Source organism: Microtus oregoni, unplaced genomic scaffold (genome assembly GCF_018167655.1).
Source record: "Microtus oregoni isolate MIOR12 unplaced genomic scaffold, Mior012 000005F_ref0000423, whole genome shotgun sequence".
NCBI classification, from domain to species: domain Eukaryota; kingdom Metazoa; phylum Chordata; class Mammalia; order Rodentia; family Cricetidae; genus Microtus; species Microtus oregoni.
Window position 1 is genome coordinate 15,616,749 of NW_024543064.1, and position 22,690 is coordinate 15,639,438.

Below are 22,690 nucleotides of genomic sequence, written 5' to 3' on the forward strand. Positions count from 1 at the left end.
CTTGCTGTCCTGGAACTCACTATGTAGACCAAACTGTCTTCAAACTCAGAGATCTGCCTGCCTCCGCCTCCCGAATGCTGGGATTAAAAGCATGCACCATTACACCTGGCTCCCCAACATTTCTTTTAAATAATAATTTTAAACTAGAGATACATGTAAATGGATATTATTAATTAAATATTTGTTCTGGGTTTAGCTGTGTCACTTCGTAGAAAACAAAGGTTGTCTGTGTGTGCCAGGAAAAGTAATCACGAATGCACCATTAAGGGAATCCATGGATTTTTTAAAAATACCAGTCAACCCACAAAAAGTAAAGAAATTTCTTTTTTTACCTAACAAATTTCCGCCATTCGTCTAAAAAGAAGTGTGACACAATATAGAGAGTATCCGTATCCTGGAAACAAGAAGCACAAACATAATGTGTTAGCTTCATCTCCCCTCTGCACCCCTTAAATTGTCAAGGTGATTTTCTTTTTCAAATTCATGTTGTCATGTAACTTGCTAGGTAGCTCAGGTTGTCCTCAAACTCAGAACACAGAACACAATCCTCCTGCAGCCTCCCACACTGCATAGATCTGAGTGACCATACCCAGTGTGAACCACACTGTTTACAACGCAAATAAATGTATCCCCCACTCAAGCTGTGCAATAAAATGGAAACGGCGAGCTAGTCTATCTCCCAATTAGGAAAGGATGTGAAAAAGGAGAGGGCTGGGATGATCTGAAATACTTTTGGCTGAGGCCTTTAAAATCGTGGGACTTTTTCCCTCTCTGTGGCAATCATGGTACCTCTGGCCAGTTACTGAGACACGGTCTGTTTTTGTCCTGAAACAAATTCGGAAGGGAAGCCTTCTGTTCATTTGCGATCATTTTATGTAAGGCTTCGTTTTCTTCCCCTTCTCGTTCTAATATCTGAAAAAGATGGAAGCAGTTAAGCTGTCTCTCTTTGACAACATGTTTCCCTCTACATATACACCCGTTCCACGGGAAGGGCACGCCATTCCCACAGTACCTTGCACTGCGAGCAGCACTCTTTGTAACTTGGGAACTCAGGAGCCTTTGGGAAGTACTGCCGCAGTTTACTCCAGGCCTCTTGAGAAACGAGCCTCCTTTCATTTTCAGATATGCTTAATCCCCCTAAATTAAAAGAGAAAAAATTTGCTTATAAAAACAGGGATGAAAGAAGTCAACATCTATTCCTTAAACATTTTAAAAGTGTATATATATTTCTGTGTGCACCTGTGTAGGTGTGTAAGTGCACGGCATGTGTGTGCAGGTCAGAGGACAGCCGGCAGGAGTCAGTTCTCGCCTTCTACCACGTGAGTCCCGGGTGTCAAACTCAGGTAGGTCAGACTGAATCACAAGCACTTTTACTCAGAGCCTAATCCCTATTCACTATCCTAATGGAGAGTCTACAGTGCTCTCTTTTCCTCAGATTCATTTGTGAGTTTCAGCACTGTCTCTAGCCGCAGTGTCAGCTGAGCATACACAGGCTTCTACCCACCATCCCCAGGGGTTAAGAGGACTTCATTTCCACCCACACACAAAATTGCTAATTCCCTTAAAAGACTATGCTCGACTTCTCAAAGTATCTTGCAATGAGCAGTATGTTCACGGATGTATGGACCTCAAACTGTTCTCTTTAAATCAAAGTTAGGTAATAAAACAATGTCCTGACTAATCTAAGCCCTTGCCATTCAACCTCTACATTTATTCCCTAATTGCAATTGGTTTTGGGACTTTTATTTTTCCTTTTAAATTTTATTTTATATATTTGGCTGTTTTGTCTGAATGTATGTCTGTCTGTGCACCACATGGGTGCCTGATACCAATGTAAGTCAGAAGGCATCATAGTCCCTGGAAGAGCAATCAATGCTCTTAACCACTGAGCACTTGGCTTTCTTGGAGCAAGATGTATCTATGTAACTCAGGATGGCCCTTTAGCCTCCTGTACTGGGATGCTGTACAGGCGTGGGCTACCACATCCAGCCTGCAATTACTTTTGAAAAATCCTCTGGCTGTTCAAAGATCCCAAAAGACAAGAAAAGAATAGGGGTCATGGCCACTCTGCCACTTTTGTAATGTCAGGAGGGCTATAATCTGAACCATAGTAATTTCAGTGAGGCTCCTCGATTTACTGTTCAATCACATGCAGCCTGACTGACTTCTGGTTATGTTGTATTTTTTCAACTATGCTAAAGTAAAATATGAGTGAACTGGGCTGACTGACATGGGTTTCATTGCTGAGAGGCCCACAAGCAAGTTGTGTTCATGCCCACTGGTCAGGTACCTACAGATGAGTTACCAAACAATGCAGCCACCACAGCACCTGAGCAACAAACATGCCTTTGCCATGCCAAACATGGTCTAATAATACAAAATGTAATCTTCCTGAGTTAATTCTAGTCCTCAATTCTTCTGACCCTTTGAATAATCTCAAGGAAAGGCTACCTTGAGCCAGGTGTGGTGATGTACTATAAGACTAAAATAAAATATAGTATAGTAACTGGAGCCTGAGGAGGTCAAAGGTTCAAGGTCAGCCTCTGCTACAAAGGACTGTCTGAAGGAAAGTGGCAAGCAAGTGGCACTGACTGCTCTTCCAGGGGATCTAGGTTCAATTAACAGCACCCACATAGCAAGCAGCTTACAGCTGTCTCTAATTCCAGTTCCAGGGGACCTGACACCCTCACACAGACATGCATGCGGGCAAAACATCAATAAACATAAAATTAAAAAAAAATCATTGGAATGATGAAACACATATAGCAACATACAAATGTTGAACTGCAAGAGAGAAAGAAAAATCTTAACTAGGTTACAATCCTATGAGCAACTTACACAAAATGAGAGACAAATCAAATATACATAGGATATTGACATAAAAATTTTGCTGCAAAATAGGATACTTAAATAGGGCTAGATTGTTGCTCTTGCAAAGGACCCAGGTTCAGTTCATAGCACCTACAAGTCTGCTCATAGCCAACTGCCATTTCAGAGGGTCCAATGCCCTCTCTTCTGGCCTCTACAGGCACTGATGTATAGATGCAGAGTACAGAACTAAATTCAGTGCTCTTAACTTTGGTGCCATCTCTCCATCCCCATGTATAGACACATCTGCACATACATCTGTATCTCCCTCCAACACACAAACAGGATGTACGCAATACAAGAAAATTACACTGTTGGCAAAAGTCAAGACGTAACCAGAGTAACAGGCAAGATGGCTGAGCAGAAGACTGGTGCCATGAAAGCCAGTCAACTTGAGTTCAACCTTGCAAATCATGTAAAGGCTGAAGCAGAGAACTGACTTCACACAGAAGCATGTCCCCAGACAAGGATAATGAAGTTTACAAAGCTAAGAATGAACTTTTAAAAGGAAGTGATCAGGAGCTGGGAAGAGAGTTTAGTGGTTAAAAGAATGTTTTGTTCTTGCAGAAGACAGGAGTTTAATTCCCAGCATGCACCTCAGGCAACTTAACTACCTATGATTCCACTCGAGGAGCTCCAATGCCTCTGGCCTCTGTGGAGGCCAGCACTCATAGACACATACTCACACAGACATGCTAAAAATTAAAATAAAATGCCACCAGATTTACTATGATACAGACCTGCCCCACAGACCTGGTGTGGGCATCCAGAGGTTGAGAAAATGGGATTCAAAACTTGGTCTAGCCTGGTGTTGCACTCAGAATCTCAGTATCCAGGAGCTGAGTCATGGGGATTAATTTAAGTTTGAAACTAGCCAGAGCTATTGAGGTTTCTCAATAAATGAATGAATGAATGAATGAATGAATGAGCATATAAATGTAGTATAAAAGAAAATCAAGAATTAAATTTAAAACCATTGGGTATTACCTTGGTTGGCTTAGAACTTGCTATGAGTCCAGGATAAAAAGAATTCTCAGGAAGGTGTGCTGACACATTCCCGTAATCCCAGCACTTAGGAGGTGGAGGCAAAAGAATTCTGAGTTGATGATACCCAACCTGGACTACATAATGAAATCCAAACAGAACTTTAGGGAAAGGAAGGAATAAAACATGGTGGGAGCTGATGCCAAACGGACAACAGATACAAGCTTCTAGCTTACCATGAGGACACAGGATGTCTTCATTAAAATTTAATTCCTCCTCCTCTTCTTTTTTTTCTTCCTTTGATTCATCTAATCAAAAAGAAGAGACAATTACAGCTCTGGCTGTTATAGTTAAAAATTAAAGCAGCATAACTTTAAGCAAAGAAACTTGAAATAATTCTGAAAAATTAAGGCAATTGAGACTTGTACAGGCGCGCAGAGCAGGCTATACTTCCCTTCCCTAAGAGGAAAGGAGAAAACCTCAACAACAGCGAAGGATTTGAAGAGTTATGCAATGACCCTGGCTTGCACTGTGATCCCAGCACTGAAGACAATGAAGGTGGGAAGATCAGGGCCAGCTTGGCCTGTGTGGGAAGTTGTCTCCTCCCGGCTCCGCAGACAGGGTTTCTCTGTGGATCAACAGCTCTGGCTGTCCTGGAACTAACTATGTAGACCAGGCTAGTCTCAAACTCAAAGAAATCTGCCTGCTGCTGCCTCCCAAGAGCTGGGATCAAAGGTGTGTGCCACCACTATCCATCTAATTTTTATTATTATTAATATTATAAAAGGAAAATAAGTTGACTTAGGAATCAGAGGTGGGTGGATCTGAGTTCAAGGACAGCCTCATCAACAGAATTATACAATGAAACCCTGTCTGGAAAAAACCAAACAAACAAAAGCTTATCCAATAAAACATGCTTTTTCTCAATCTGAAAATTTACATATTCTATTAGCTCTAGTCAAGTGTCATCTACTGTCACTTTCACCTCCCTGCCCTGAGCAATTCAACAGACCGTTACATAGATACATGATGTTTATGAAGTCTGTGTCACTGTCAACACCTCCCTGACCTTGCTTGTCTACACTGTCACCATGTATAATCCTAGACTCTGGAAATCAATCAAGGAAGAAATCTTCAACATTTGGAGACTGAACTAGTTCTTCTTTTTCTCACCCTCCCCCCTTTTCTTTTGTTTGGTTTTGTTTTGTTTTTTGAGACATGGTTTCTCCATATCTTTGGAGCCTGTCCTGGAGCTGGCTCTGTAGATCAAGTTGGCCTCAAACTCAGAGATCCACCTGTCTTGGACTAGTTTTTCAACGGCTTTCCAGGTTAGGAGACAGTTTCATCACACTCAGTCTATCCTGCCACGTGTGAAGATACACACCTATGATCCCACCTTGGGAGGTGAAGGCAAGAGGACTATAAGTTCAATGTTAGCCTGGTCGATGGGGCTCCTCAAAGTGGGGGAAATGTTACAAGTTACTTAAAAAGCTAAAACAATGACTTAAGTGTCACACAATGGTAGAACACTTGCTCAGCACGTGCAAGTCTCTGAGTTTGATTCCCAGTGTGTCAAAAACCCAAAACAGAACCATGCCCCCCAAAAAAACCTTAGGTAGAGAACTAGGGGCAGAAGAACACAATCAGATATATTCTGTCATCTGTCACAAACAGAAGTTATTTCTTGAATGTGAGATGGTAACCTCAATAATAACTTTGGAAAAGGTTAAGTGTCAACACCAAGTTAATCTCTTGTATCAGACTCCTAAACTCTTGATATTAGCAAGTCAGAGGCAAGCATCTAACGCTCCCTAGTCATCCAGGAGCCTGCACCCATCACAGAGCAGTGTGTGCCAATTACACATGTAGCTGACTCTCTGCCTGCTGGGAAAATAGCACAGGATGAAGCACTGCAGGTAAACTGGACATCACATAGCATAACGTGTAAGAACGCTCGCTACCTCTGTCCCCACACACTGACTGTGGAAAAGTGAACCGGATCCGGTTAGTACACACACCCATACAGTGCCTATGCAGCCAGCAGTGCAGCACGGTCCCTGAAACCCCAGCAGGTTTCTTGCCTCCTGGCAGGGACTGGGAGTGGGAGGAATGACACATTGTTACATTTAAGCCTCAAAAAGTCTGAGGCTGAGTGTACTGGTGCACAATTTTAATAACAGCAATCTAGAGGCAGGTGGATCTATGTGAGTTCAAGGCTAGCATGGCCAACATAATAAGTTCCAAGATAGGCAGAGCTACATAAGAAATCCTGTCTCAAAACAAAAATAACCCCACCCCACCCCACCCCCCAAAAAAAGAATGGGAAGAGGAGTTGAAATTAGGCCTATTACAGGGAAAGCAAAATGGAAAATATTTTCAAGATAGCCCAATGTAAAGACATTTCTATTTTCTAAGTCTACATAAAATGAAGAGCTGATGTATGAAGTGAGAAGGTGTGTGCTAGGTCAGATGATACCACTATAACTGTAGCAAGGGTTTTCTAATGACAAGAGCACACAACTGAAATCAATGCTAAGCCCTTGCATCACAGAAACAATAAAATATCTTCAGAAAGAACAATAAAATATCTTTTCAAATTTAAATTGTATGTATATGGGTGGGTGTTTGAGCACTGGCATGTAGCCTTGGTGCCAAGGAGGCCAGAAGAGGGCATCAGATCCCCTGCGACTGGGGTTGACAGGCAATTGTAAGCCACTTTGTGGATGCTAGGACTTGAACATGGGTCCTCTGGAAGAGCAGCCACTGCTTTCATTACTGAAACACCTCTCCAGATCAATAAAATATTTTAATCAAAAGGAAAACTAACTGCAGGTCATGGTGGGGTACCTACAGTCCCAGCATTTGGGAGGCAGAGGCAGGCACATTGTTGTCATTTTGAGACCAGCCTGTACTATATAGTGAGTTCCAGGATAGCCAGGGCTACAGTGAAACTGTCTAAAATGAAAAAAGAAAAGAAAACCTAAAATTTGAAAATGCACAGCTCAAGAGAATGGGAATCCAGCTAAGCAGTAGATAACATGCTCAGCAAAGGCAAGTTTAGTCCTCCTACCCATTCAAGACACAAACTAGAACAGCTCCTTTCTAAAAGGAGCATCATCTAGGAATCCATGTTAAGTACAGACATTATAAGCTGTAATGCTTAGTCAGGTGTGGTGCGCACTTGTAACTACAGCAGTAGAGTGTGGCAGGAAGATGTCAAGTTCCAGGCCAGTGCTAAATAGTGAGCTTGACACCCTGACACACACACATACACACAGACACACACACACACAAAGGAAACAAGAGAGAAGAGAGGAGAGAAGAGAGGGAAGGAGGGGAAGGGAGGGAGGGAAGGAAGAATGAAGGAAGCGAGATGGGGAGGGAGGGAGGGAGGGAGGGAGGGAGAGAGGGAGGGAGGGAGGGAGGTAAAGGAAGCAAGGAGTGGAAATAATGGTTAAGTGTAGAAAATACATGATTTCCACAAAGCTCAACAATTTAATATAACAGCAGGACAGTAGTGGCGAATGAACACCTTTAATCCCCGTTCTTAGGAGGAAGATGTAAGTGATCTCTTGAATTGAAGAACAGACTGGTCTACAGAGCTAGTTTCAGGACAGGGCTACACAGAGTTACCCTGTCCCGAAAAACAAAAATACAAGCATATAAATGTCAGTATTTGGGAATAAAATCAATAGAGCTGTAAGTTAGTGGAGAGGTAGCATACTTGCCTAGTTAGTGTGAGACCCTGGGTTCTAGGTCAAGTACCATAAAATAACAAAACAAAGGGGGTGTGAGGGAGGAAATCGGGTGAAAATAACTATTCACAAGTCACTAACGACATAGCACTAGTGAGCATAATTGACCTCAAAATTAGTGATGGCCAAAATCACAAGTCTCCAGTTTAGACCTAAGTTATTCTAAATGCCTTTGGCATCTGTTTACTGTTAGGTTTACAATAACATGATTTCCTGTCTGAAAGCAGGACTCAAAAAGAAAGAACAAGTAACAAGTTTTCCAAGCCCTGCCCTCTTTGAGGCAGAGTGCAGAGGTCACATTGGTCATTGGCTGCTATCCTAAAGCCAAACTGCTGAGCTCAACAGCATGCAGGGCTTTCTGAAGCCCATTACCCTTCCCTCCCTGGAGGCTGGAGCAGAACTGACTTGACTCTGCACGTGACTGACTAGGTGGCACTTGAGCCCAGAGCTCACTAAAGGAGATGCCCCCAAGGCTCTGTTGAGTCTGTGAGTGGAATTTCAAAAGTTTGAACTCTGTTATTTGCCCTTAGCTGTTTCTGAGACCTTGAGACTTAATAAACATCTTAACATACAGGGGCATAAATTTTTATTAAGGCAATTTTACTGAAAATGAAGATTGAAAGGCTAGGGCCTAGTGTTTCCTACGGAGCACATGAGCAAGCTGAACACAGTGCAGTTGTGGGGAAATGGCGGGAGGGGGACCACAGTGCAGCTTTGCCATGGAGATACTTCAACTCTGCAAGCACTCGTGAAAGTTCAAGAAAAGGCTAGGCACAGAAACCTACAGTGCAAAAGCAGCAGCAGCTGGGGTGGTGGAAGGATCCCCATGGATAAAGAGAACAAAGCCACCCCCCACCAAAAAAAAAACTACAAAGATTCTAACTCTGGAGTCATGGATTCCCCCATCACCTTTATTGAAGGGGCTCCCGTTTATCTTCCCGTTGCTTTGCTCCGCCTCACCATCCTGCTCATCTAGTTGTTCAAGGGCCAGCTGGCGCCAGCTGCGCAAGGAAGACTTTCCCACCCAAAATCCATCATTGCTGTGGAAAAGAGAGAATGTTAAGCCCTAGCAGGTGACTCTTAATGTTCCCTCCTTTTATGTCTTTCCCCTGAAGCCCACAACTAAAATGATTATAAACAGTCAAATCACTACTGTGCACACAACTGTTTTTAATCCGATTCCTGATTCGAGCCATTTTCATGCCTCACTACTGAACTCCAGGTGTCTATTGCTTTGTTTCCATTCTAGATCATGCTATCTTTCTCACACGTTGAGTTCAAATCCATTTCAATCATATTCAACTTTCTTCCACTTGATCACTACTCTTAGCACACACAACTCTTAGTATCTAAGTTGGCACAAAGATACTTAGGTATACACACCCTTACTGATGTCACAGAGGAGGCCTTGTAGAATTGGGCCAAAGGGAGACCAGGCTGAGGTCTGCTGGGAGATACTTAGGAACAAATGACATGAACACAGCAGATGCCATCACTTAATGACTCTTGGTTGAATTAGAGGTGCTCTGTGGAGTGGGGTTTGACACCCAACACCCACTGAATCCCCCGTTTGTCTCAGCATCACTTCATCCTTGCTGAAGGAGACATACCTTCCCAGGCCTGAGTGATGGTTCTCCAGACAAGCTTTCTGTACTCTAAGTCTGAGTATTGGCTCACGTGGTCAGGTTCAGACCTCTCCCCTTCCTCTTTTACAGAGCGAAGGCTGTGTCTGACTCAATTTATTTTCACAGAGTAAGCACTGCAAAAATTCATTTTTTAAGACAATTCTAATTTAGCTGGGTGATGGTGGTACATGTCTTTAATTCTAACACGCAGGAGGCAGAGAGGCAGGTGGACTGTGAATTCAAGGCCAATTTGGTCTACAGAGAGTTCTAAGACAGCCAGAGCTACTCAGAGAAACCCTGTTTTAAACAAAACAAAATTTCTAGTTTAAGGCTGGAAAGAGGGCTCAGTGGTTAAGAGCACTGGCTGTATTTTCAGACAACCTGAGTTTGATTAAGAGAACCCAAAAGATGGTTCACAGCTGTCTGTACTCTATTCCCCAGGGATCCAATGACCATTTGCACCTTCTGTGGGAAACATAAACAAGATGTACATGCAGGCAAAACACCTACACATAAAATAAATAAATTTTTTAAATTAAACTAAGAAATGTGTATGCGGTGTGTTTTGCAATGTTTAAAGGTGCATGGGCACACATATGCTTAAAGGTACAAAGTGTTTTGAGGTGCAAGGTCAGTGGTCTTCCTCTTTATTCACTGAGGAGGGGTCTCTTTACCCGGAGTGCACTGCTTCTAGCTTGTCCCAGGAATCCCCCACTTCTGCCTCCTGGGACGACCATGTAACTCTTTATGTGGCTATTCTATTCCCCAGGGATCCAATGACCATTTGCACCTTCTGTGGGAAACATAAACAAGATGTACATGCAGGCAAAACACCTACACATAAAATAAATAAATTTTTTAAATTAAACTAAGAAATGTGTATGCGGTGTGTTTTGCAATGTTTAAAGGTGCATGGGCACACATATGCTTAAAGGTACAAAGTGTTTTGAGGTGCAAGGTCAGTGGTCTTCCTCTTTATTCACTGAGGAGGGGTCTCTTTACCCGGAGTGCACTGCTTCTAGCTTGTCCCAGGAATCCCCCACTTCTGCCTCCTGGGACGACCATGTAACTCTTTATGTGGCTATTCAGGACCTGAACTCATCTTCATATTAGCAAGGGAAGCCCACAGTCCACAAGATCATCTCCCCAACCGCAGAAAGAAAAATATTTTTGTTAAGCATCCTGGGCTCAGCAGTAAAGGTGCTTGCTGCCAAGCATGGCAGGACCTGAGTTCAATTCCTTAGACTACACAGTGAAAGGAGAGAACTACCAACTGAAAGCTGTACTCTTTCATGTCTACACGGGTCAGGAAATGTGCACATGCCCACAAACATGAACAAACACACATACACATGCAAGTGAATACTGTGGGGGAAAAAAGTAAAGGATGCTCACTCGCTCCTGTAGTCCAAGATGTCCTCCTGTCTTAGCCTCTAAAGTGCTAGGAATACAGCTGGATTCCTAGCTATTCTCACGGTACAGGTTTTACTTGAGAACTGCTCGGCTACCAACCTTCCCTTAACAGTCAACTCTTTCCTAAAATGAGCAAGCAGCTGTCTGATTACTGCCTGGCAATGTTGTAGGCTCTCATAAACAGCATGCTGTGTAACATACCCCTTCATTGTTGTTTTCAGCAAATTGTTGACGGTTTTGTAATCTTCATTTAATTGGCTCTTCAGGCGCAGTACACGACAACGTTCTACAACACAGTCCTTACACAGGGCTTTCACTAAAGGCAAGAAAGACAATGAAAATAAACTTCATTCTCACACAGACTTCCTATGAGAATGTTTCCAGTACTAAACAAAATACACAAGAATTTTAAATCTAAACCACAAATTCCTGCCACTCCCCAAAACAGGATTTCTCTGTTTAACAGCCCTGGGAGACCTCAAACTCACAGAGTTCTGCCTGCCTCTGCTCCCGAGTGCTGGGATTAAAGGCGTATGATACCACACCTGGCCAAATCGAATTATTACAATAGTCTTTCTATATCCCGATCTTGTTGATCTAGATACTCACTCATACAATAAGTTTTCTAAATAATGAAGACAGTGTTTATCAACTATAGTAGTTAATCAAACGAATCTAACTAGCGGAGGGAGGGTCAACAACATATCCAACAACTATACATGTAATAGTCTTCATGCAGACATAACTTCCTAAGCACAGAACACTGAAGGGATGAGAACAATAGAGGACATAGCACAGTGCGCAGATGCTCTAGAAATCACATGCTGTTTCTGTGTTTAAATTTCATTTATTATTACTGAGGGTATATAATACACGTGCACATGCACGTGCCACAGTACACATTTGAGGACTAACTACATGGAGTCTGTTTTTTTCCATCAAGGGGGTCCCAGGAAGCATTCAGGTCAATGGGCTTTGTGGCAAGTGCTTTCACCTACAGCGACACCACATCGGTCCTGAAATGTGATTCCTTGAAAGATCCTATGGGAGTCGGAGAGATGGCTCAGTGGTTGAGAGCACTTGTTCTTGCAGACGACCCAGGTCAATTCCCAAGACCAACATGGTGGCTCACATCCATAACTACATTTCCAGGGGATGATGCCCCCTTCTGCCCTTCTTGGCACCAGGCATACACATTATACACAGACATACATGCAGTCAAAACACCTATAAAAAGATTTAGCCAGGCAGTGGTGGTATGCGCCTTTAGTCCCAGCACTCAGGAGGCAGAGGTGGATGGATCTCTGAGTTCAAGGCCGGCTTGTTTACAAAGTGGGACAGCCTGGGATGGGACAGCCATGGATACACTGAGAAGCCCCCCCCCCTCCAAAAAGATTCCCATTGCATGATTTATTAATTCTGGATGGTGAGTACTTTAGAATGCAAAAGGCCTAGAGCATATAATTAAATGTTAAGCATAACCAAAAGTAGCACTTCACTTCAGGAAAGAGGAACTGGAGGTCATGCAATTCCCTTAGCCTCAGTGGAGATTAGCATAGAACCCATGTGGCCAGTTGCTCATTAAAAAGAACATGTAGTGTAGACATACTAAATAAATAAAAATTTTAAATAGAAATAAGTAGACACTTGCTTGAGAAGAAGTAGCCAAAACTAAACAGATTGGCTAATTTTGGCTATATAGCTTCTGTACATTCAAGAACTAAGCAGATTTAGAAACTAAGAAGCAATTTCCCAAACCTACACAAACAAGACAGAATGAGCTTTGCAAACAAAGGCTCAAGGCTTTGAGAAAGATTAGTGTATGTGCTGGGAATCCATTCTGTCTGCACTCCACCAGTCGCCTAGCAGCGCTTCAGCTCTACTTGGCGAGCCCATTTTGCAAAGTATAAGAATGCTCAGTCTCTCAGTTAACTTCAGGTTGTCATCCAGTACTGATCTCAGAGAGTAGAGTGTAAGCCGAGAGGATGGACACTCTGACTTACCAGTTAGTCTTGGACCTCCTCCATAGCGACTGTAGAAAATGTCAGCCGCATATTCCGATATTCTCTTCATAATTGATATTTTATCTGGATGAAGCTTGTCGTGGGAACATAGGCAAGCATGATTATCAATAGGTTTGGTGGGTGTTGATTCATCCAACCACTTCTGCAGCCATTCAAGAGAGACAAATTCATAGGCCTCTGAGAAAAAAAGGAATGGGAAGAAACTATGTACTTTTACAGTTTTGGACTAAGTGATACAAGTCATTGTCCTCAAAAGACAGCACAAACTTTGTCCAAAGTCAGCAGGATCAGAAGAATCAGTGGGAGGTGTCTGATGTGTGACTACAAATCCCAGTTAGCTAGCACTTCTGTGACCTCGCGTTATACATGGAAACACATCTGCACAGAGCCCTATGGGATCGGCGGGTATTATTAGCCACATTCTACAAGAGGCATCCACAGAGAGAAGTGCCTTGCTTGAGAGCACAGCAGAGCTTCCATGAGGACACTTGGGTGCTGAATGGAAAATCATCACCTCATCCCTTACTCTGCACAACTGTGTGATATATATCTGAAGATTAAAATGAGAAGTCAGGATCGAGCTGAATTAAAAATTTAACCTTGTCACCTACAACCACACTTCACAAGCTCATTTCATCATTCAACTTTCCTGAATCCAGGATGGGACTGGTATTAAGAAAAAGTATTTATGATTTCCCCAAAGTCTGTGTTACGATCTATTCATTTCATTGCTATTAATTTCAAGAAAATAATGCATTTGAAATAAGTTCTAGGGCAGAGTACACTAGAACAGAATTATCAGTTTTCAGGTTCAAAAACTAAGAACACCAGACATTTCAAAACAAATTTTAACTTGGGGAGAGGGAGTCCCAGAGTTCCCCAAAAGGCAAAGTTAAAAATAAAGGGACAGCTTTGATTACTTACAAAGATCTCCAGTGAGTCCCAGCATAAAACATAGAAGAAAACACACAAAGGTTGAATTCATGTATTTGTATCGTGTGCTACTTCTGGCGAGATCTGAGGGGCAGACACTTAACGCAAAGCTCACTGTGACCAGTTTCACATCCCCGGAGTCACACATCCAGAAAGTTAACTCCCACTTCATTTTAGTTCAAACATTTCAATGTTTTGACAAAAAAAAAAAAAATTGGCGTGTCAGATCCACTTTTGCACTGAAACTGGACAGCAAGGGGCAGCACTAGGCAGCTGCAGGGGGAGATGACCTGCTTGCTGAGACCAAAGTCTAATCCAAGTTCTACCTTAGAAACTCAACGTGAGCAAGTCACTTAAACTCTCTAGGCTTCAGATCTTTAATTTGCAAAATGAAGGTAATAATACCTGCCTTCTACCTACCTCACAGAGATGTTGCTGAGTGTAAAAGATAAGATATGTGAAGCATTTTGAGCTTTTTGGAAGAAAAGAGATATAGAAAAGTTAATTATACATACAAACAAAATCTATAAGAGGAGACCGTAAGACACAGGACAGGTAAAATGGTCGTGGCATCCTACAAGTATCAGCATGACAAGGGCTGGGGTGTAGTTCAATGATGCGCTATTTGCCTAACATGAGTGCAGCCCTGGGCCGAATCCCCAACACCATCAACAAATGAAAAGCAAAACAATAATACATACATGCTTTTAGTGAGGCACACAGCTCAGAGTAGAGAGACTGCCCTGAATGTGCACTGCCCTTGTTCAATCCCCAGTACTAATATCACCCCAGACCCCCAAATCATACCATAACCAATTATATTCAAAACACCTCCCTCATTCTGTGCTGTTTATCAGGTTTAGACTGAGTGTAAAAGGAAGGTGGGGGGGGGGAGGTGACCCTTATCTGTGGGAAATAAAGTCTTCAATATTAAATACTTCCTATACAAAGTCAGAGAGTAAAGTTTTGAGTATTTTCAAGGAGAGTGAGGGACTGATACAGGTTCCCACTTAAGGAATAATTCTCCAGGTTCTGTTCTTCCAGCATCCACAGAAAAGTGAACAGAGGGCGACACCTTCTGTTGGGGGGATGGGCCAAATGGATCTGCCTATTGAACCTGGCAGTGGTGGCTCTCATCTATAATCCCAGCACTCAGGGGACTAAAGTGGGAGAGTCACCCGTGTTTGAGGCCAGCAGGAGCTACATGGTGAGCTCCAGACCAGCTTGAGCTACAGGGAGACCTTGTCCCAGAAGACAAAAATAATTAAGCACTATAAGGAGGAAGTCCTTGGACGATAAAGACACACAATGAATATGTGCTCAAAGGCAGGTAGGTCCAAGGTAACCTGTCCAATCATCTACTAGAATCTCACTGAAAACTTCCCAAATGAAGTTTTGCTATTTTAGCTTTTAAATGATTATGAATTAATGTAATATCCCAAGATTGGTGGGGGAAATCACTTCTGCCTTTACAGTAGCAGACACTGTACACGATTCTGATCTAACCTCCTACTCATAATTACCCAGCTTTGGCTTCAGTGTGCTGGGGTCCTGGGAGAGCAAGCATTAGCTACAGTGATGCCCCTGTAATCCCAGCACCAAGGAAGCTGAGGAAGGAGAACTGTCATGAATTTGAGGCCACCCTGGGTTACTGAGTAAGGTCATCTTGAAATAAGTCAAATATCATGAGTGAGTTTGATGTGAGGTCCAAAATAAATAAAATTTAAAAAATGGATTTTGAGTATAACAAAGTTAAGAGTCCTGAATAATAATAGCATGAAAAAATATAACCGTTTCTCTAGAATTCAAGCACCTTCAAGTTTAAATAATAGCAGCCAAAATGATAATGTGATTTTTCATTTACACTGAGACTTTGGATTTTTAGGACAGGTGGCCTTTCAAAAGAATACTCATACAACAATATAAAACGATGATTGTTTTAGAATGAGGAGTTCCCAATAGGTAAGGGTCCTGATTGGCCAAAGTATAGAAGCCATCATGGCGCCCTAAGAGTGAGTGGTTCACGATCCAGGGTCTCTCCAGACACAAGTATGCACTTTGCCCCACAAAGCTTCACCCTCACTCCCTCATGCCATTCTGTCTTCGGGGCAGGAGTCCTCTTTTCCTTCTGCACAGTCCAAGAAACTGACTACAGTTTGGAGAACAGATTTCTATGGCCAACACTTTAGACTTGAGGCCCATGAACTGAGTGCTCTCACTCCTGAGTTTATTTCCTAATAAATACAGGTCAGTGAATCTTTCAGATACTTCTAGCACTTAAACACAGTTCAAGTACCAAGTCACAAAGAAGGAAGTGAATCAAATCAAGCAGCAGTTTGGTATGATGTTTTTCCTCCTTTGGGTGCTGGGTCGGGACCTATCTTTTCAAGCACATGACCCTCATCTGAGCTGTACCAGTCACAGGAGGAAATACCTCAAGACTATTCATACTGGCCTAGGGATGTAAGTCTTCTTTGATATAAATTATAGCAGCAATGGAAAATTAATACAAAAAAGTGAAACCATCTGTACAATTTTATGCTTGAATGCTTATTTTAAGTACTACATACACATTGCTCTCCTCCATATGCAGGAGCGAGGCTGGAAGATGTATTTTGTGATTTGACAAACAATTCATAGCCACTGAAGGCACAAGGTAAATTTGAATAAACAGGACACATAAACAGATGAGCAGGTTGTATCAGAGGTGAACTAGGTAAGATTTTCTACCTCAACATTTCATATGAAAAATTGTACACACACACACACATATCAGTTAATACCCTTAGAAAACAAAGTATTTAAAAACAGAAGAAAGGCCACAGTGATCCAAGCAGATCTGGCTTTAGAAACATTTTATCTCACAGAAGAAAAAAAATTGGTTTTAAGACAAAGTTTCATTATGTAGACCAGCCTCTATCTCACAGGGATCTGACAACCTCTGCCTCTTCAGGTGCTGGAATTAAAGGTATGCACCACCATGCGTAGAAGTAAAATATCTTCTTTAAAAAAATTTATGACTGTATGTGTGTGCATGGAGAGGAGGTTGGCATGCAAGCATACAAAGGTCAGAGAAGAGTCTGTTGAAGTCAAGTTCTTTCCCACCATGTGTGTCCTGGGAATCAAACTCAGGTTTTTAGGCTTGGCAACAAGCACCTTTTCCCCTGAGCAATCTCTTCAGCCCACAGTAAAAAGGTCTTTACAGGTCAAAAATGCAGAGAGTTGACCTAGGATTTATCATTCAGGAATAGCCTCCCAATTCAAAAAGGAAGTGACAAAATTATATAGGATGCTTGATATCTAGTTACTGCCAGTTTTCATAGTGATTTTAGCGTGTTTGAGCTGGCCTCTAGGAGAGAAGATTGGTTTTTCATAAACACTTTTTACAACATTTAAAGATTAAAGCACCACAAAAGCAAAACCCCAGACAGTCAATGGCAATAGTGTTGTCCCGGAATATCTCACAGACCAGTTCCGGCGGGCAACCTTTGGTACAGCTCCTTCACCTCCTCGTGTTTCGCTCTGCCTTTGTCCACACTCTGTCTGCGCATCTCAGCCATTTCACCACACCACTCCTCAAACTTGGAATTGTCCCGGTCCACCAGCTCTTGAAGAAAGGCTGTCCGAGAGAGACACAAAAACCAATCTCACCCTCTCTCCCAAAGACAAAGACTACACTGATGTGCACATTATCATCTAGGGATGAATGAATGGAACCCTCTACTGGTGAAACCGAAGGTGGAATGCAGTCAGGTGATCCCTACCCCGACTGCCCAGAAACATCAAATGGCTCTACACTACAGTGTGTGGAACAGGCCAGGGAGACCAGTTTCTTTAGCTCTACAAGTTGAACAAAATAAAACCGAACATCAATTTAAGCTACCTTCTAACACTGACAATTGTTTCTGCCTTTTTTGGGAGGTTGGGGTAATAGAACAGTCCTAAGGCTCAGTCGTTCCAAAAACTCAGTAGTTGTTGATTTGTGACCAGCACTCACTTTCATTGACATCTACCATACTGAAGAGACCTGCTACAATGTGAGCAGTCTGGTGATGGTCACTAATCCACCTGGAAGTACAGAATTCTACAGCATCTCCAGAAACAATTTAGAAAAAGTGATTACCTGGGACTTGAACCACTGTGTGATTCTTTTCCTGGGTTTGCAGTCTATAAACCAACATGTATGCATTTCGAGAACAATGAGTTCCTTTGCCACACTTGGGTTTACGGGTCTGGGATTTAGAAGGCTCTGCTGGGATAAAGAAATAAAAGACAACTTAACTAGATGGTCCATACCTTAGGGACTTGGGGGATACATAAAAAAATTACTTATATGCTCAGTGCACAAACATCCCCAAACGCACATTTAAAAAGCTGCGTGCAGTGGCACACACTTGCAATCTCAGTACTCAAGCAGTGGGGAGAGGCAAATCCCTGGGGATTGCTGGCCCTAAACAATAAACTCCAACCTATTAGAAACCCTGTCTCAAAAAACAAAGTGGATGGCACCCGGGGGACCCGAGATTGACCTGACTTCTGCATACACCCGAGTGCACGTGCACATGCATGCACACACACAATTTCTAGGAGTGGAGATCTGGCTCAGCAGGTAAGAGCACGGGCTATTCTTGCAGAGGAACAGAGCTTTCCGTTCCCAGCGCCAAGTGTTAGTTTATAACCAAACGTAACTCGGCTTCCAGTTCTGCCACTCTTCTGAAGATCACACACCTGTTCTGGCCGCCATGGGCAGAAAAGCCTGTGGTACACTTATAAACAGGAAAAATAAGCACACACTCAAAACAAAACAAACAAAAACTATCTCAAAAAATCCAAATGAAAAAGTTATTTAAGTATCAGAACAGAATACTGACAAGCAAAGAGATTCTCTTAAGCTCTTCTAAAACTGAGAACTGCCGTATGTATAAAATGGATGGTAGACCCTCACAAGACGTTAAAAAAGACTTATTTTTAAATTGTGTGTGCGCGCACACGTGCATGCAGACATGTGAACATAAGTATAGGTACCTGTGGAGGAAGCCCTAAGCATATGGAGCTGGAGTGCCTGTGAGCTGCCAGATGTGGGTGCGAAGAACCAAACTTTTACCCTCTGAGAGCACCAAGTACATCTAGAAAAAGTTTCTGTGTAGCACTAGCAGTCCTAGAATTTATTCTGTGGACCAGGTTGGCCTCGAACTCACAGAGATCCGCCTGCCTCTGCCTCCATAGCGCTTGGATTAAAGGTGTGTGCCACCACAACCCAGCATGCACCAAATCCTCAGCTAAGCAACTGCTCCAGCTCCCTAAGACTTTAACTCTTACAACTCCATAACTCCATTGCCATAATGTAGACAGCTACAATAAACTTCAGTAAGAAACACACAAAATGAAAACATAATTACTTACAATCTAAGGCTTACCTTATGAAAAGTACAATAAAATAAATTTGATCTTAACAGTGTTACCATAAAAAACCACTACATTGAAAATTAGGAACTTTAAAAAAAAAAAAAGCCGGGCGATGGTGGCGCATGCCTTTAATCCCAGCACTCGAGAGGCAGAGGCAGGCGGATCTCTGTGAGTTCGAGACCAGCCTGGTCTACAGAGCTAGTTCCAGGACAGGCTCCAAAAAAGCCACAGAGAAACCCTGTCTTGAAAAACAAAAAACAAAAAAAGCCCACCACAGACCTGTTTAGAATGCTTATTCCCCAGCTAGTGGCAGGACCTAGAACAGGTGTGAAGTTTAGGATGGGGCAGACTGGCAGATATAGTGTGGTAGGGCTGGTCCTTACTCCTAGTGCTCTCTACTGCAAAGTTCATCTTGGATATCCACATACTTCAGCCGTCAAGAGCTGAGCTGCTTACTCAAGACCTTCCCCGCCATGAAGGCCCACAATGCCCTAAAATCATGAGCTTCACTTTTCAAAGCTTTTCAGCCTTCAGCTTTCTATGTCAGACATGCAACACTAACAAGAAAAGCAACAGTCAGCCAGGTGGTGGCGCACGCCTTTAATCCCAGAACTCGGGAGGCAGAGGTAGGTGGATCTCTGTGAGGCCAGCCTGGTCTACAAAAGCTAGTTCCAGGACAGGCTCCAAAGCTACAGAGAAACCCTGTCTCGAACCACCCCCCCCCCCAAAAAAAAAGAAAAAAAAAGTAACAGTCTATAAATGGAATGAGACTTAGAGACACTAAGCCAGCAAGGCAGGCCTAGGAGCCAAGAAGCCTTGGCAACTCGGCTGTGAGCCAGGTGTGCTGGTGCACAGGTGTAATCCCAGCTGTACCATGGCAGAGGAACCAAGAGGCACATCCAACCTGGGACTCTCTCAAAATAACTAAAATCTTCAGTATATCAAACAATAATAATACCAAAATAATTTTAAAAAAAAATTTCAGATCCCAGGTGGCGAAGTGAAAAAGATCACTGGCTCCCATAAGATCTGACAACTCACTGGGAAACAAAGCTACAGCTGATGATAACAGCTGAGCTGATGAGAGGGGTCATGAGACCATGCTCAGAACACAGGTTTTCTGCCACAGTTACTAACGTCTCAACTCAGAAAGAAGATGGCATACTTCTTCTGGGAACCTATAACCATCCTTCCCCTGCCCAGGGAATAAACTATAACTGAAACTGACCCCTTCATCTTCATGCTTTCCTGGTCATCTCTGGGGCAAAATGTTTGGTTTATCTTGAAGCACGAACTGCTAATAAGAGATGCCTAGTGGTGTTAAATATCCTTAATAACCATTAACAATCTTGATGACAGCATCAAACATTGCCAGTAAAAAAAAAAAATATTTTAAGACAGGCATGGTGGTGCACACCTTTAATACAGAACTAAGGGGGCAGAGGCAGGCAGATCTCTGAGTTCAAGGCCAGCCTGGTCTGCTTATTAAGTTCCAGGATAGCCAGAGCTACATTGTGACCCTGTCTCAAAACAACAACCACAACAAAATTTATATTTTAAAAGGGCACTCACAACTTAAAGGTTTTACCTAGATCTTCCTCAATCCCTAGTTGTAATTTCTTCCCCTCCATCTTCTCTATGTCTTCATCATTGAACTTGTACCATTCTCCAGACTGAGGATCTTTCACATGGGCGATGTAGTGGCCAGAATAAGCACTCACTCCTCTGTGGATGAGGACGGCACTGAGTTCATACACAAAGGACCCACCTACAAGGAGAAAAGGGCATAAGAATACTTTCCATGACAACATACCTTACAGCTTTAGCCTAAACTGATAACAATGTTATCAGTTCTTTATCCATCTGACCAAATACAAAATGTGACACCGAAGAGCCGGGCATAGTGGTTGTACCCCTACGACCCAGCATCCCAGAGACTGAGGTAACAGGATCAACAAGTTCAAGGCTACTGTGGGTTATGTGCAGCTAAACTACTCAAATGGGCGGAGATAAAATAAGGTGACTTTTCTTCCTTTTTACAGTATTGGCAACTAAAACAAGGAAGGCTGAAGCAGGAAGATTACCACAAGTTGGACGACAGCGTCAGCTATATATTACATACAAACATATATGTATGTATATATTCCAGAGAAGGCTGGAATATACGTGAGCCACGTCTCAAAACAACCAAAACTTAAAATGGGGGGGAAAAAAAAAGAATAAAACTTTTTTTTTTTTTTTTGGTCTGGCCTGGAACTCAGCTATGTAGATCAGGCTGGACTCAAACTCAGAGATTCATTTACCTGCCTCTGCCTCCGGAGTTCTGGGATAAAAGGTGTGTACCTCTATGCCCAGCTCAATAAAACCTTCCAAAGTTTGGAAAAAGTAGCTGGGTGTAGTGGTATATGTCTTTAATCCCAACACTGGGGAGGCAGAGGGATCTCTGTAAATTTCAAACTAGCCTGATCTACTGAGACCCTGTTCAAAAGGAAGAAAAAGAAAAGAAAAACCAGGTTAGTCATGCAAACGGTATACAAACATACATAAAGACAAATCACTCCAACACATACAATTAAAACAAAATGTAAAACAAAAAAACAATCAAAACAAACCTAAAAGGCAGCCAGTGGTTCCAGCACCCACAGACAGGCTCACAGTCATCCATAACTGGATCTAATGCCCTCTTCTGACCTTTGTAGACACAAGGGATCTACACACACACACATACAGGCAAAGCATTCAAGCACATTAAGAAAAAAGAAGGTGGTGCACACCTTTTATCCCAGAACATGGGAGGCAGAGGCAGGTGGATCTCTGTGAGTTCGAGACCAGCTTGGTCTACAAGAGCTAGTTCCAGGACAGACTCCAAAGCTGCAGAGAAACCCACTTAAAAAAAAAAAAAAAAAAAAAAAAAAAAACAGAAAAGAAACAGAAAGAAAAAGAACAAAACTAAAATAAAAATAAATTCTTTTTAAAAAGCTACTTACAATAACTAAGCATAATTCATCAGCACAATATATGGGACCATTCCTATGTCTATAGATACTTAAACTGTTAGGATCTGGAAACTTTCAGAAACAATACAGTAAAAAAAAAAATCAAAAAAGAAAGAAAAACCACATCCAACTTTATTTTGTTGCTGTAACTCTTAAAACAGTTCATCACTCAATCAATAAAAATGCTGGACCCTGTTTTAGACTAGAAAAAAATATTAGTTGACTAAAGGAACAAAAATCCCAGGATACTTGTAACTTAGTGAGTAGGACATTAATAAAGATTGGTATGTGGGTCAAAACTCTGGGCTAGGATAAAAATACTAGTGAGAAGGGACACAAATATTTCTGAACTGGGCCAGGGAGAATCCCAGGGCTCCTGAGGTAGAATGGAAAGCCAGGAGACAGACCTGGTTGGAAGCTTTGGGACCAGCTAGCCTTGGAGTACACAATATACATAGCAGCAGAAACAAGACAGACCCCACTGAACAAGGTGGAAGACAAGAACTGACCCCCAAAGTTGTCGCCTGACACCTCCAGACATACACTATGACAAACACACCCTGGCATGTATAAATGCATGTATACACAAAATAAATATTTTTTAAAGCAAAGTATAGGTGGTTTGCCTGTCATCCCAGTGCTGTATAGATAAGAGACAATTGGATTCCTGAAGCTCATATACCCTA

At 42.4% G+C, this 22,690-nt stretch overlaps 1 protein-coding gene across 2 annotated transcripts in view; it reads right to left on the bottom strand.

The window, feature by feature from the left end:
* Usp48 (ubiquitin specific peptidase 48) overlaps nt 1–22,690 on the bottom strand; it is a 70,543-nt gene that overhangs the window by 24,184 nt on the left and 23,669 nt on the right. Inside the window, exons 9-18 of one of the 2 annotated variants that reach the window (XM_041651339.1) lie at nt 20,597–20,776; nt 17,726–17,851; nt 17,072–17,221; nt 12,649–12,846; nt 10,847–10,961; nt 8,517–8,647; nt 4,089–4,160; nt 1,013–1,137; nt 790–912; nt 333–394 (exon numbers count right to left, since the gene is read on the bottom strand). In XM_041651339.1, coding sequence (XP_041507273.1) covers nt 333–394; nt 790–912; nt 1,013–1,137; nt 4,089–4,160; nt 8,517–8,647; nt 10,847–10,961; nt 12,649–12,846; nt 17,072–17,221; nt 17,726–17,851; nt 20,597–20,776 — 1,282 coding nt within the window. Of the gene's footprint in view, nt 1–332; nt 395–789; nt 913–1,012; nt 1,138–4,088; nt 4,161–8,516; nt 8,648–10,846; nt 10,962–12,648; nt 12,847–17,071; nt 17,222–17,725; nt 17,855–20,596; nt 20,777–22,690 lie in introns of both variants that reach the window. The other variant, XM_041651338.1, reaches the window with a different exon arrangement.